The sequence below is a fragment of the Heterodontus francisci genome, chromosome 12 (assembly GCF_036365525.1).
Source record: "Heterodontus francisci isolate sHetFra1 chromosome 12, sHetFra1.hap1, whole genome shotgun sequence".
NCBI lineage: Eukaryota > Metazoa > Chordata > Chondrichthyes > Heterodontiformes > Heterodontidae > Heterodontus > Heterodontus francisci.
Genome location: NC_090382.1, coordinates 64,306,678 through 64,320,809, shown reverse-complemented (window position 1 = coordinate 64,320,809; position 14,132 = coordinate 64,306,678). Strand labels below are relative to the sequence as shown.

At 41.9% G+C, this 14,132-nt stretch overlaps 1 protein-coding gene across 1 annotated transcript in view; it reads left to right on the top strand.

Annotated features, from left to right (window-relative positions):
- LOC137375885 (protein phosphatase 3 catalytic subunit alpha-like) overlaps positions 1-14,132 on the top strand; it is a 567,998-nt gene that overhangs the window by 204,216 nt on the left and 349,650 nt on the right. Inside the window, exon 2 of the mRNA XM_068043519.1 lies at positions 7,347-7,481. Coding sequence (XP_067899620.1) covers positions 7,347-7,481 — 135 coding nt within the window. The remainder of the gene's footprint in view (positions 1-7,346; positions 7,482-14,132) is intronic.

The following is a 14,132-nucleotide window of genomic DNA, read 5'->3' as shown; positions in this document are numbered from 1 at the left end:
TTTTTATTTTTTTATTCACTGCATCTTTAAATATTTAAATTTAAAGGTAGTGCTCAAAACCCTTTAAAAATGCACAGGCAGCTAACGTCATTGCCACAGATGGACAGCCTGCACCCTCCATGTGATCGATGGGGGTGGGGGGCGGCCTGCCCCAGCTATTTAAATGAGCCGCTGCGCTTGGAATTGTGGCGGCTCTGCGACGTGTGGCCTGCATGGGCGGGCCGCCATTGTTCGGTGGCGAACTTGTTAAACTTCAGTCCATAGTGTCTAATCTCCCTAACATTTCAGTATTAGCTAATCAGATAGTAGGAGCTTCAATACTACAATGTCCCTACTACCTGACATACCTGTGCTTGGTTATCCACTTCCTGGCAGTGGTATTGTTTCAACATATTGATGTGAGACAGCTGATTCTTTTTCCGGCAATCTGGGGTGTCAATCAAATAATTTACCAATCCTTTTAACTGCTCTATGTGGTCCACTGTACTGTGCTTTCAGTGGTTCACCCTCTAAAGGCAGTAATACTAAGTCCTCATCCCTGGTTGAAATGTTCGGGTCTTGGCATGCTTGTCTGCCCATTTCTTCATGGTTGTTTGGGAAGCATTTGGGTGTTACTGAGCCACTTTTCAGGCTCTCATGAAGCACTCTCAGAACACGGATACATAATCTAACATGTAAGATTCGTCCCTCTGTTCTAAAAACTTTTCTTTGATTAGTTTTAGAGGACTTCTTACCACACGTCCATAAACTAATTCAAAAGGACTAAAACTGGTAGACTAATTAGGTGAATCCCTACTGGCAAACAAAAGAAATTCCAGCCCTTTTCCCACAATCTGACGTTTATGGCACCTTTTACAAAACTGCACCACGTCCTGGTAAAGACCTGGCCTGTAAAAATTTCAGCCTATACGTGATTGGTTCTTCCGGATCCCCATGTGTCCCGCCGTAGGAATTTCATGGGCTATCCTTACCATTTCCTGGTGATACTTGGGCGGTACCACTATTTGGTGAACTACCATCTATTCTTCATCCACGGGTCTGTGAGGAGGTCTCCACTTACTCATCAGAATCCCATTTTTAATATAGTAGCCTTCCGGAACTCTCTTTGCCTCAGCTTCTGTTTGAGCCGATTGTGCCACTTTACTTAACTCTGGATCGGTTTGTTGAGCCTTGATCAGAGAAGACTTATTGAACATTTCCTTCAGATTATCTAAATCCCCAAAGAACGTTTCAGGTATTCGGCTATCTGTCTGTGGTGTCAATTTGACCTCCGACATTGGAACCTGTTTAGCCATTGGAAGGAAAAATTCCTGGAACCTTTTCCTGCAATGTTCTGTCTCTTTGACTTCACTTGATCTTTCCATGACTACTGGAGAAGCTATTACCTTCGCTCCAGCAAGATAATTCTCCAGGAGTAGGTCAACTCCATGTACAGGCAAACTACAGACAACTCCTGTGGTTACCATTCCAGACATTAGGTCACACTCGAGGTGCACCCGATACAAAGGTACGGGTGTATACTCCCCAGCAAAAGAGTTTGTGTGGCTCCTGTATCCCTAAGTATAACTATAGGTGTACCTGCATCACTTGAGGGATAAGGAGTTACTTTTCCCTTTGACAAGAATTCCCTATAACTCTCAGGTATCTTGCTCACGTACCCCGCACTCACAGCGGTTTTAGTACTTGGCCTTGCAGCTGCAGTCAGAGCTACAGCCTGATCTGTCATACTCTCAGTCAGGGCCCCTTTCTTTACCTTGGCCAATAATCACATGGGTTTACCCGCAACTTCCAGCATTCTGCACGAAGGTGTTCCACCTTTTGGCAGTGGAAACACTTAAGCTTTCAGACCTCATTTCCACCCTCGGCATCTTCCTTTCTGACCTGAGGAGGAGAGCCCGGGGCGTTCCCAGCTATCCCTTCTTGTCCCCGGCTACTTGCCTTTCTTTCATTCTCCCACCTTCTATCCTTCTTGGGTTTGTGGGGGTGATGTAAACAAGCTTGTAATCATCGGCGATCTCAGCTGCCTGTCTGGCTGTTGAAACCTTCTGGTTCTCTACATGGGTTCTTACTAACAGAGGGATTGAATTTTTAATTTCTTCCAGAAATCATCTTTGGCTTTTCCTACGCTATTCGTAGAGAGTATGTCATTGAAATTTCTTAAACTGTGCAATACCTTACATTTATTTGTATTAAATTTTATCTGCCACTGTTACTTATAGATTGTCTCTAACTCCTTTCGTAAGTCCCTAGGCATGTCCCTGACTTGATGATCACTCACTAGTTTTGTAACATCTGTGAACTTAACGACTTTGTAGTGAGTTTGAAATCAGTTATGTGTATTGTATTCATGATGAGAAGAATATATGTTTTTTTTGGCTTTCCTTTTTTCCAAAACAAAACATAGTTCAGCCAAAAAAAATTTTTCTGTGTTGAGGCATAGCCCTTTTAAAATGTTAGTGTCAGTTCCACTGACCTAATTCCTACTTGGAAAAAGTTAATCACGAAAATCTGGAAGTTGCTGTCTGACATGTGCTGCTCTGCTGTTAGCTTTGTGAAAATGGCATCTCACTGTCTGGCTCCCCACTCAACTGTATTAAATGGCTTGAAGTTCCTATACTTTGGTCGTAGTCATTTCACAATATTTTAATCTGTTTGGTAAGAAGATACACAGTTACGTAACCTGTTCACACAGGTCCTTGGTCCCCTGTCGAGTGCTGCGCGCCATTTTAATTTCCCACTTGCAGAAATTTGCTGTGAAGATGCTTGTGAAAATTAAATGGGCAAGAGCAACTGGTTGTTCATTTGGGCCCATTGTCTTGCAAACTGAACCATCCAGTTCTTTGCATGTTGTACTTTAAGAGAAGCAATGAAAGGACTTGTAACCTCGTAATCTAAGGCCCTGACCCAGGGCATACATAGTAGTAATGTCTATTTCTATGGTATTTTCACATATTTGACTGTTCTTCATTATGTAACTCCATGGCATGTCCAATTCCCCACCCCAGAAACATTGACTACTGATGCTTTCTGTCGTCATTTAGCACAGTTGTGCATAATTAGAACATTTATGTCTTTACAGGTTCATTAAATAGATGTATGAATGCATGATCCAGAAACGCTTTAAATGTGGCCCATATGTGAATTTCTACAACAGCCATTGCATACTTTTTGAAAATTGAGTTTTTGGTAACTACATCCTTGGACAAGCATTAAAAAAACTATATATTTATAGTGGATCATTTACAGCTCAGTCCTATTGGAGTCTAGTTCACTCAAGAGTGTCTCTGTTATACGCACCTGTTCTTTTTAACTATCTTTTTAAGTTTGTAGCTTTGCTTCATGCTCCCATTCTGCTCATTACAAAGGCTAATCTGTTACTTGTTGATATATCTTTGTGTTCAGTGTAAATACTGAATGCATTTTAAGCAGTTGTAAGCTATTGTATTACAGTGTAAACATTGTACTCTTAAGCTCTTTAAGCAGATGCAAACTATTCTATTATTGTAACTATAAAGTGGATTTTGCACTGAAGGATATTTTGTGTATTTTCTGTATTTAGTTATTTTAGATATATAATCCTGAGTGTAGGAAAGGTGCAGAACCAGTTATAAAGCCAGGAATACACTGTACTTCAAAAATATTATGGCATAATTAAAAACTAAATGCAATGTGAAAAGAATTTCAACCCCAGAAGTAAGAGTTTGATTTTTAGATTAAACGGAATAAAACATTAAACTTATTGGGAGGAATTTAATCCGGCCGATGGGAGTGGCTAACAAAGCGGGGTGGGGGAGCGGGGCATGTAGAATAGGGAGGGAAGGTGGGATGAGTGCCTGTTGCCTTCCCAACTCTGTCCAATTCAATCAGGGGTGGGGGTCGAGGACGGCCTTCCCACCCAGAGGCCAATTGAGGCCCTTAAGTGGCCAATTAAGGGCCACTTAAGGGCCTCTTCCTACAGCCACTGGTATTTTACCAGTGTGGGGAGTGGGGGGGGGACTACCCAGGAAAAGCTGGTGGCGTCCCTGCGGGCTTGAAGTGGGGTGGGGGGTTGCCCTCCTAATCAGGCGCCCTGTGGTCCACAGAGAAACCCCACTAAAACAGCACCGTGCCCTCACCAATGACACCTGCCACCACCCCACCCCCATTTTGCTGGGGCCTGCCTGACTGGCCCTGGCGACCCCGACCCCACTCGCCTGGGTTCCAGCACAGTGTCCATGATGCTACTCCAGGCTGGGTGCAGTCCTTGCAATGGCCACCACTCCCTGATTGGCCGGCAACGCTTGGAGGTGGTATATTCACCCTTAAAGGGATGGGAGCCCCAACGACAGGCAGTTAATTTCTTGATGGGCACAGAATCAGGTCGGAGCTCTCAGAAACGGTCATGGCAGGGATGCCCCCAGCTTTCCAGCCCGCCGTTGGGGCCACCACTGCTGGCATTAAATTCAGCCCATTGTTGCATAAGATGGCCGTCAATTAATTTCATTACAAATACCACTCAAGTGCTTTGCTTGCTAGTGATTGTTGTTGAGTTTCCATTCTACATTTAAGTTTTCAAATTATGTTATGTGTGTGGTCCAAGGCACATTTCAAAAACATAAATAGGATAACTCATGAAATTTATACAATTTTAACCAGAAAACAAATCCACTAATGCAAGATTATGTTGATTGTTTGTGTAACACATCAACCACAGCCACTGTACCTCCTGATTTACTGCATCAGAGTTGTAGAATAAATGTACATCTTTAATATACCCATTATCTCTTTGTATTTTAGATGAATATTATAAACAGGATGCCTCAGGAGTGCAGATCAAATTAAATAATCTTGGCATTAGATAAAGCATTGGGGTTCAGGTCCTAGATTCTGCTGTGGGTGGCAAATGAACACTGCTTGCTCTTCTTTTTGACTTGCACTTGAACTTCATGCCATTTGATTGGGGAACCAGATAGTGAGATGCTGTTTTTGTATCGCTTACGAAGGAACAGCGCGTCTTGGACAACAACTTCCCGGTTTTCACATTTAAATGTGCTCAAAGGAAGTTGTTGTCTGATTTGCACATAAACAACGGTGAGTGCCATAAACATCACCATTATTTTCACAGCAAAATCTGGGCCATTATGTGCAGTTATGTGCAAAAAGGATGTAACTGATCTGGAAAAGTTACATAGAAGATGAAATGGATATGGAGAATAAAACATATGAGGAATATGATTAAGGTTTTCAACAGTAAGGCTTAGCGATGTAGAAGATCATACAATAGCAGAATAAGTGAATGTGAGTATAAACTGAGAAGAGGTAAATTCATGCGAGATGAAAGGAAATATTGCCTTACTGAGACGGTGGTTAGATTTTGGACCAGCTAATCAAGGGAGGTATTGGGGTCGTAACTTGGATTTCCAGTATAAAAATGGAGAAGTTCATTGGACAGAAACACATTATTGGCTAGAACTACAAAGACAGAAAGGCAGTCTAAATGGGCCTGATCTCTTCCAGTCTTGAAATTTTCCACATTTTGATGAAGAGAGATTGAATGATAAAGATATGGAATGGGCGCAGTATTTTAAGCTCAGATGGACCTGGGCTTTGCAAAAGGGCAGATAATGCAATGGTAGATGCCTGATGTGTTGAAATTCATTGGGTGTGGAGGTCTGAGGCCTACAATGTACCTAAGGCACCCTCCATGTTCCGTGCAAAGGAAGCAAGGAATCATCTCAAGCTGTGCACATGACTCATTAGGCCCTCCATCACTGCAGGAGTTCCTCAGGGAAGTGGCTACAAGAGCAGGTCAGAGACTGGCTATTCTGCAGTGTGTAACTCACTTCTTGACTCCCCGTAGCCATTCCACCACCTACAAGACACAAGAGTGTAATGGAATACTCTCCACTTGCATGAATAAGTGCTGCTCCAACAACACTGCAGAAGCTCAACACCGCCTGCAAATTCCCCTCCAAGTCACACACCATCCTGACTTGGAAATATAACACTGTTCCTTTTTCATCACTGGGTCAAAATTCTGGAACTTCCTCCATAACAGCACTGACAGCAAAAATTCAAGAAGGTGGTTCAGCACTAGCTTCTCAAGGGCAATTAAGGATGAAAAATAAATGCTGTCCCCAGAGCACTAGTTCTGATCACAGACCTGAAACGTTAACTCTGTTTCTCTCTCCACAGATGCTGCCAGATCTGCTGAGTATTTCCAGCACTTTTTGTTTTTATTTCAGATTTCCAGCATCCACAGTATTTTGCTTTTATTAACAATAAATGCTGGCCTTGTCACTGTTGCCCACATTCCATGAGCAAATTAAATAAAAATCTCTGATAGCAATTCGGTGGCTATCACATAAAGTGGCTAGAGTGCCAAGGCAGTAATCCATTTTCACTATCAGGCCCAGAGAGTTAAAAGCTGAAAAATGGAAACAAGGTTTGGTAAGAAAGAGTAAATTAAGTTTCATGGAGGTAGCTTTGGCAATGGGGAGTTGGTGACCGTTTTTGAGATGTGGCGTAATGAGGCCAAGAATGATGAAAGGTGAAGAAATTATTTTTTTATTCGTTTGTGGGATGTGGGCGTCACTGGCTAAGCCAGCATTTATTGCCCATCCCTATTTGCCCTTGAACTGAGTGGCTTGCTAGGTCATTTCAGAGGGCATTTAAGAGTCAACTACATTGCTGTGGGTCTGGAGTCACATATAGGCCAGACCAGGTAAGGACAGCAGATTTTCTTCCTTGAAGGACATTAGTGAACCTGATGGGTTTTTTACAACAATCGACAATGGTTTCATGGTCACCATTATACTTGCTTTTTAATTCCAGATTTATTAATTGAATTCAAATTTCACCATCTGCTGTGGTGGGATTGAAACCCATGTCCCCAGAGCACTAGCCTGGGCCTCTGGATTACTAGTCCAGTGACATTACTACTACACCACTGCTACCCACACCCCCCCCCCCCCCCCACCCACCCCCAAGCATGATGCTATCAAGTTGATTACACTTGAGAAATGTGATAAATTCAATCTCTGGAGAATTAAAAGAACCATTTTTCATCCATCCATGAAAGAATAATGAAGGGGACAATCGGAAAGGACTAGAAATCAAAGGATGGAGCTGTGTAGTAAACTAAACAGTCATATCTTACATAGAATGTAAATTTCTTTAAGAAAGATACTTTTTATGAGCTATATGGTACCAAATCCCATAGCATTCTAATGCAAGTCACAATCATTTACTGTATTGATGTAGCAGTTCTTTGTGTTGCAGTTTTAGCCAGCATTTGATAACATGATCAATTCCAAAAAAAAATTTCATATGCACACATACATACATCACACAAATTTCTGTTTTAGTGTATGCAGCTCAAACTGAGAACAGAGACCCCCATTCTACGGACGGCAGCACCATCCTGAGCCAGACTTCCGCTTATAGCACGAACCCAACAGCACAGCATGAAGTCACAAAGGATCCTTCCTTCCAACGTAAAAGTAAGTGAATGATTAAAGTCCTAAATTTTCCTTCATTCTCGTCACTTGAAGACTCATGAAAATTGCCAATATTTTTTAACAGACACTGCATAAATAGAATATTATGGGTTAGTGACTAGAATGCAGAAAACGATCATTTTGGAATGACCTGCATGCCTTATTTATGACATGAAATGTTTTCCATGTCCCCTCTGAACATGTGGCATCACTTCAAATGTTTTTCCCGATATAACATTTTACAAAGCAAAAAAACTTCCCCAGAATTAATAAAACATGTTGCAAAATAAAACCTTTTTTTAAAAAAAAAACTTTTCCAAGTAATTGTAAAACTTACACATTTTTTGACTTTGGAACTTTCGACTGACTTAAACTTTAAAGAACAAATCTCTTAATTTCTTTGCTACATTTTTCTTTTCCCTGTCATTCACAATTTAATATACTCCAATAGTTGATAGAATGAATATCAGTGAACAATGAAAGTAAAACAAGACTTGCATTTCTATAGTGCCCCATCATTTCTTGAAGCACTTTTCATACAATGATTTCTTTTGAAGTGTAGTAACTTATATCGGCAAATGTGGCAGCCATTTTCCCACATAGCTTGATCCTGTAGACAGCAATGAAATGATATTGGTGATGTTGTTTGTGGGAAAAATGTTGCCCAGGAAGCCAAGATAATTCCCTCCTCTGCCTCAATTGGTATCACGTGGTGTGATATCCACCAGAACAGGCAGATACGATATCGGTTTACCATCTCATCTGAAGCAATACAATCTGATAATGAAGGAGTCCTTTTGTACTATACTGGAAAGTCAGCCTAATTTATGTGCTTAATGAATGAAGCTTGAACACATGATCTTCTGACTCGGAGGTGAGACTGCTACCAACTAAGCCATAATGGCATTCAATTTTGCAACAATGCATGGTTTTCAGTGTCACTCTATTGTATAGAGTAAACTATAGCAAAGCTGGAGTCTATCCTCATAAATGTGGTTGAAAACAAGTGAAATTCATGTGTGTTATGAACTGTAGTGTGAAAGAAGTAGCAGGTTAATTATCCTGGTATTGAAAAAAATCCGGTGATGCAGTTAGTTTACCTGTTGCTACCCCCATCCATTTTATTTGGTGTTTTCCATTGAGATTGCAGTAATTAATATCCCTTGATACTAAAGTGACTTGTTGATTCTTACAATTGTCATTTTGATCAACCAAATATAATTGTGATGCTTTTGAAATTGTTTAGTCATCCATAGATTTCATCATACCACTATTTATTGAGATTTGAGGCACATCATGTTCTACCCTCTGTAGACTTGAAGTCATCCAAAACTCTGCTGCCCGTGTCCTAACTCGCACAAAATCTTATTTTACCTATCACCCACTGTGCTCATGAACTGCACTTGCTCCCCGTTAAGCAGTGCCTTGATTTTAAAATTCTTTGGTCTGGCCCCTCCCTATCTCTGTAATCTCCTTCAACCCTACACTGTCAGATATCTATGCTCCTCTAATTCTGACCTCTTGAACATCCCCGATTATAATCACTCCACCATTGGTGGCCGTGCCTTCAACTGCCTGGGCCATAACCTTCCTAAACCTGTCTGTTTCTCGACCTGTCTTTCTCCTTTTAGGACGCTCCTTAATTCTACCTTGTCAATGAAGCTTTTGATTAACTGCCATAATATCTCCTGATGTAGCAAGGTGCCATGTTTTGCCTTATAACGCTCCTGTGAAGTGCCTTGGGATATTTTATTATGTTAAAGGTGCTATAAAAATACAAGTTTTGTTGCAGTTTTGAACCTTTGCTAAAACCATTATTGAGTTAGTCTGGAAGAAACTAAAATCATTTTGCATGACTATCAGTCTAGTTTTATTATCCTTTCCTACTGGGATGTATGTGCCCTCCATTTCACACCTCCTTTAGTATAGCATAGATTGGAAATGTTGGGGAATTGTGGCATGAAAACCATGACCACCTGATGATGTGTTCCATTGACTGGAATGTGTTGCAATACCATATAACTCCCAGATGTTCTCTTAAATGTAAAAATTGGGGCCGTGAAATCAGCTGTGATCTGGCATGCTTGATGGCATGGCATGCTGCATTTTGTGCTGCTGGTTTTCAGAGTTTGTGAGAGGCTACATGAAATGAAAAAATGTGCTGACCAGGTCCAAATAATAATTGGACAACTTCAGATCAGGTTCCATCCATTGTGTAAGCTTGCATGTAGAAATTGGTGCATGGAGCATCTTGGGACCTGAACTGCTTGGGTATTTTCTTCAAGTAAAGTGGTGATTTAAGAGTGATATCCCTTTAAGATCTTAGTGTGCTAATGAGCTAAGTACCAGGGCATGTGAATCGAAGACAGAGACACTCTGCAATTGTAACACCTAGAGGAAGGTTCTGTAAATAGTTTGCTCTGTACTGTATATACTTGTTAGCTGTTAATAAACTGTTAGAGATCTTCAGCATAACTGGACTCCATAAATCTCATTTATGTTGCATCAGACAACATAAAGATCTCATTACATGGTGGCAGCTGTGGTGAGAAAACAAAGTCTAAGTGAAGACCACAGGTAAAACAGCTGTAAAAGCTACCCCTTCTACAGCCAAAAGAGAGAAAGTTCCACAGAAATACTGGCCCAAACAGTAGAAAGGAGAAAGAACTCACCTACAGCTGTAGAAGACAGAGCACCGAACAACAGGCTGCAAGTAAATTGGGTGCATCATTGTGCCCGTGGCCGAGGAATCCCAGTTAAAAAGAAAAAGCTCTGAGGTGCTTAAAAATTGATTTTTTTTTTCAAATGCTCCGTGTTAAAAAAAAAAGGGGAAGATCCGATTCCTTTCCCAGGCCAATCGAGGTCGGCGCCATTACAGGAGGCGTCCGATTGCAAAATGCACGGGAAGACCCCAATCACTGCAGAGCCTTCATCTACGCCACCAAAGTTTTTAAAAACTCATTAAATCACTCGAGGGTGAAGAAGAGCTTTCATTCACAGAGCCACGGCTATAAAAATGCCATTAAACTACTCGAGCATGAACAACATAAACAAACTCTTTTTTAAAAAAAGCAATTGAACTGCCTAGTGAACAGCTGTGTAAACAGACCAGCTTAAGTGCTGCAAGCAAGATAAACACAGCACTGCAACATGCCTGCTCCTCTCAATCCTAGCAGCTAACCTAAATAACAGAGAGTTTCTTAAAGGGGAAACAGTGCAGAGTCATAGAACAAATCTTAAAGCAAGTTTTAAGCAAAAGAACTGCAGAAATATGGATACCAAATGTCCCAGCATGAACTGGAAGGCGATTGATATCCTCTCTGAGTTCAAACTTTTCAAACAGAGAATGCAGTTATGCTTCACCAACCAAGTGATTGTCGAACCAGAGAAACAGGATGTCAAAATACTAATAGCAGTTGGAAATGAGGGATTGCACAGAATCAATACCTCTAGCTTATCTGAAGAGGGTCAGAAAGATCCCGCAAATATATGGAAAGTGCTAGAAATCAGCTCCGGTTATGAGTGAATTTTAGAATTCACCACCTGGAATTGATGTCCTTCAGGACAAAGCAGCGTGCTTGATTGGCACAAACATTCACTCCCTCCACCACCGACGCACAGTGGTAGCAGTGTGTACATTCTACAAGATGCACTTCAGCAATGCACCAAGGCTCCTTAGACAGCACCTTCCAAACTGGCGACCTCTACCACCTTGAAGGACAAGAGCAGCAGATGCATGGGAACGTCACCACCTGCAAGTTCCTGTCCAAGTCACACACCATCCTGACTTGGAATTATATCGCCGTTCCTTCACTGTCGCTGGGTCAAAATCCTGGAACTCCCTTCCTGACAGCACTGTGGGTTTACTTACCTCACATGAACTGCAGCGGCTCAAGAAGGCAGCTCACCACCACCTTCTCGAGGGCAATTAGGGATGGGCAGTAAATGCTGGCATAGCCAGTGAAGCCCACATCCCATGAATGAATTAGAAAAAAGGCAACACCCACAGGGATCAATAGACCAGTTCGTCAGTAGATGCCGTAGTAAGGCAACGAATGCAACTTCTCAGAAACTGAGCTGTCAGAATCAATAATGAAGCTTGTCATTGTATCAACACTCATTGAAGTGTTTCAGAAAGACCTCTTGGGAAAAAATAAAGGTCACAGCATTGAGGCGTTGCTAGAAGATGGCTGGAAATATGAAGCCATTGTAGCTGGACAACAGCACCTGCAAGCACTAGGTGCATCCAACAGTATTGACAACATAACCAGGTTGAAAAGAGCAAGCAAACTGTGAGGTAAGTGTGATTGGTCCCACTCACCACGAAGTTGTCTTGCATTTCAAGACCTTTGCAAGGCGTGCGGTGTAAAAGGACACTGAGCCCACCTAGGCAAGAAATCTGGCTCCAAATATGCAGCCAGACATCACAGTAGGACGCAATAAAACAGAAGACAAGGCACAGCAACAGGGCAACATCAGCGAAGAGGAATCTGGAGACCTGCTTAAACGCAAGCCAATGCACGATGTCCGCAGCAAAACAGACCTGAAACAAGACTCAGAGAGGAGTGATTCTCAGCCAGAAGACGATGAACAGGCATTTCACATTGTGAACCTGAGACATCATGTTGATGAAGTCAAACAACTGGAAGCTTTTGCCACAATGAACATCATGGACCCAAAGAAAGCTGGCAAACATACAGTCAGGATCAAGATTGACACTGGAGCTAGTGCAAACATCCTACCAGTCCAAATCCCAAAGGATATGTACTGGAGTTGTTGGAAATCAATGATACAACCGACAAATGCCAAGTTATCTGCATATAATGAGTCATCCATCCCTTGCAGTGGCACACTAACAATGCAATGCAGCTATGGCAAGTCGGCATGGAAACCACAAATATTCTACCTGGTAGACACGAGCGGAGCAGCATTGGCAGGACTACCACCGTGTAAGGACCTCAACATCATAACCATCTACGAGGTCACAAGGCACCCACAACAGCAGAAGAAACCAAGGGTACCCGCATTGAGTCACAGTTCCTCCAGGATCTCAGTAGCTCTGGTTTGGAAAGTATCAGCCCCTTTTCAGAGATGCCACACCAAGAGAATGAAGATACAAATTCAGATGGTGAAAGTTTCCAGTAACAGGCAGTGTCTCTTTGCATTCCAGCGACTCAGAAGAAGAGATTGCCGTTGTCACTACTGAGAAACAAAGGTTGGCAGTGGGGAGCATTCCCAAGGGGAAATCTCCAAGGACCATAACCTGCTTTCACACTCTGGCCAGCATCAAACGGTGCAGTCTGGAAACCCAGCAACAGCATAACTGAGCCGCACCTTGACTTCTGCTCTCCGGAGAACCACCAGCACCACAACCAGCCAGAATAGACAGGTACCTCCATGAGGCCAGGTACTCCTCTCCCAACAAGTCTTTGACCTTGAACCCCAGGCCTTCAGACTCGGAGGATGAGGAGAGGCAAAGGACATGCAAGAGGCAGAGGAGGAATGAGTTGAAGCATTGTTTGTTGGCTCTTCGAGATAAGGTGCTGGAACTTTCCAAGAATGACAAGACCTCAAAAGCAGTCATGGCAACAGAGGATATGAGTAGGCTGAAGGCAGGGAAACAGAAACTGAATGCAGAGAGGGAGAAACTTCAGAAAAAACAGCAATAGATGAGATGAAGATTCCTTGAGCAAGAATTGTCAAACCACTGAAATGATCTATGGGCCTTTAAGCCTCTGCACTTGCAAAGTTCATAATCTCTATACCTGTTTAAATAATTTTGATGTTATGCATTTTTTTAATTGTAGCATACAAGACTCATCTTTGAAAAGAAAGGGGCTGTTGTGTGATCGCCTTTAAGAAAGATATCCCATTAAGATCTTAGTGTGCTAATGAGCTAAGTACCAGGATGTAGTCATGTGAATCAAAGCCAGAGTCACTCTGCACCTGTAAAACCTAGAGGAAAGATTCTGTAAATAGTTTGCTCTGTACTGTATATACTTGTTAGCTGTTAACCAACCTGTTAGAGATCATCAGCATAACTGGACTCCATGCATCTCATTTATGTTGCATCAGACAGCATAAAGAACACATTACAATTTCCAGGCAATAAAACAAAATTTACTTTCTGCATATGTACTTTTTGCTCTGTGGATTAATTGGTTTTGCTGAGTGTACTCCAACTAGTAGTCTATTCAAATTAGGGGAGAGGATTCTCATCAATAAAATTGGCATGGCCTATCACCTGAGCTATTGTGCATTTTTGTCCAGCCTATTTTTGCTATTCTTATAAAATGGGAGCTGATATTTCCACACTATGCCAGCTGCCACATGGTGGACGTGAAGAGTTTTCCAGGATTGCTAGCCTGCTTATGGTATTTCTTTTTTTGTTTAATAGAATGATGGTGCTCTAGTTTATCTATAATGGCACTGGTGTCCTACATGTAGTAGGAAAATTGCAACAAAGACATTAGCTGGCTCTCAGTTGCAAGCTCAGCTATTTTAATATGGAGCTAATGGCCTAGATTTTCTGACTGTAATGTGTCATTGGCGTTACAGTCAGAAAATCTAGGCTTATGTCTCTAGCACAGGACACCTGTGCAACAGTAAGAGAATTCCACCTGTAAATATATGAAATCGGGCTGTATGACGCGA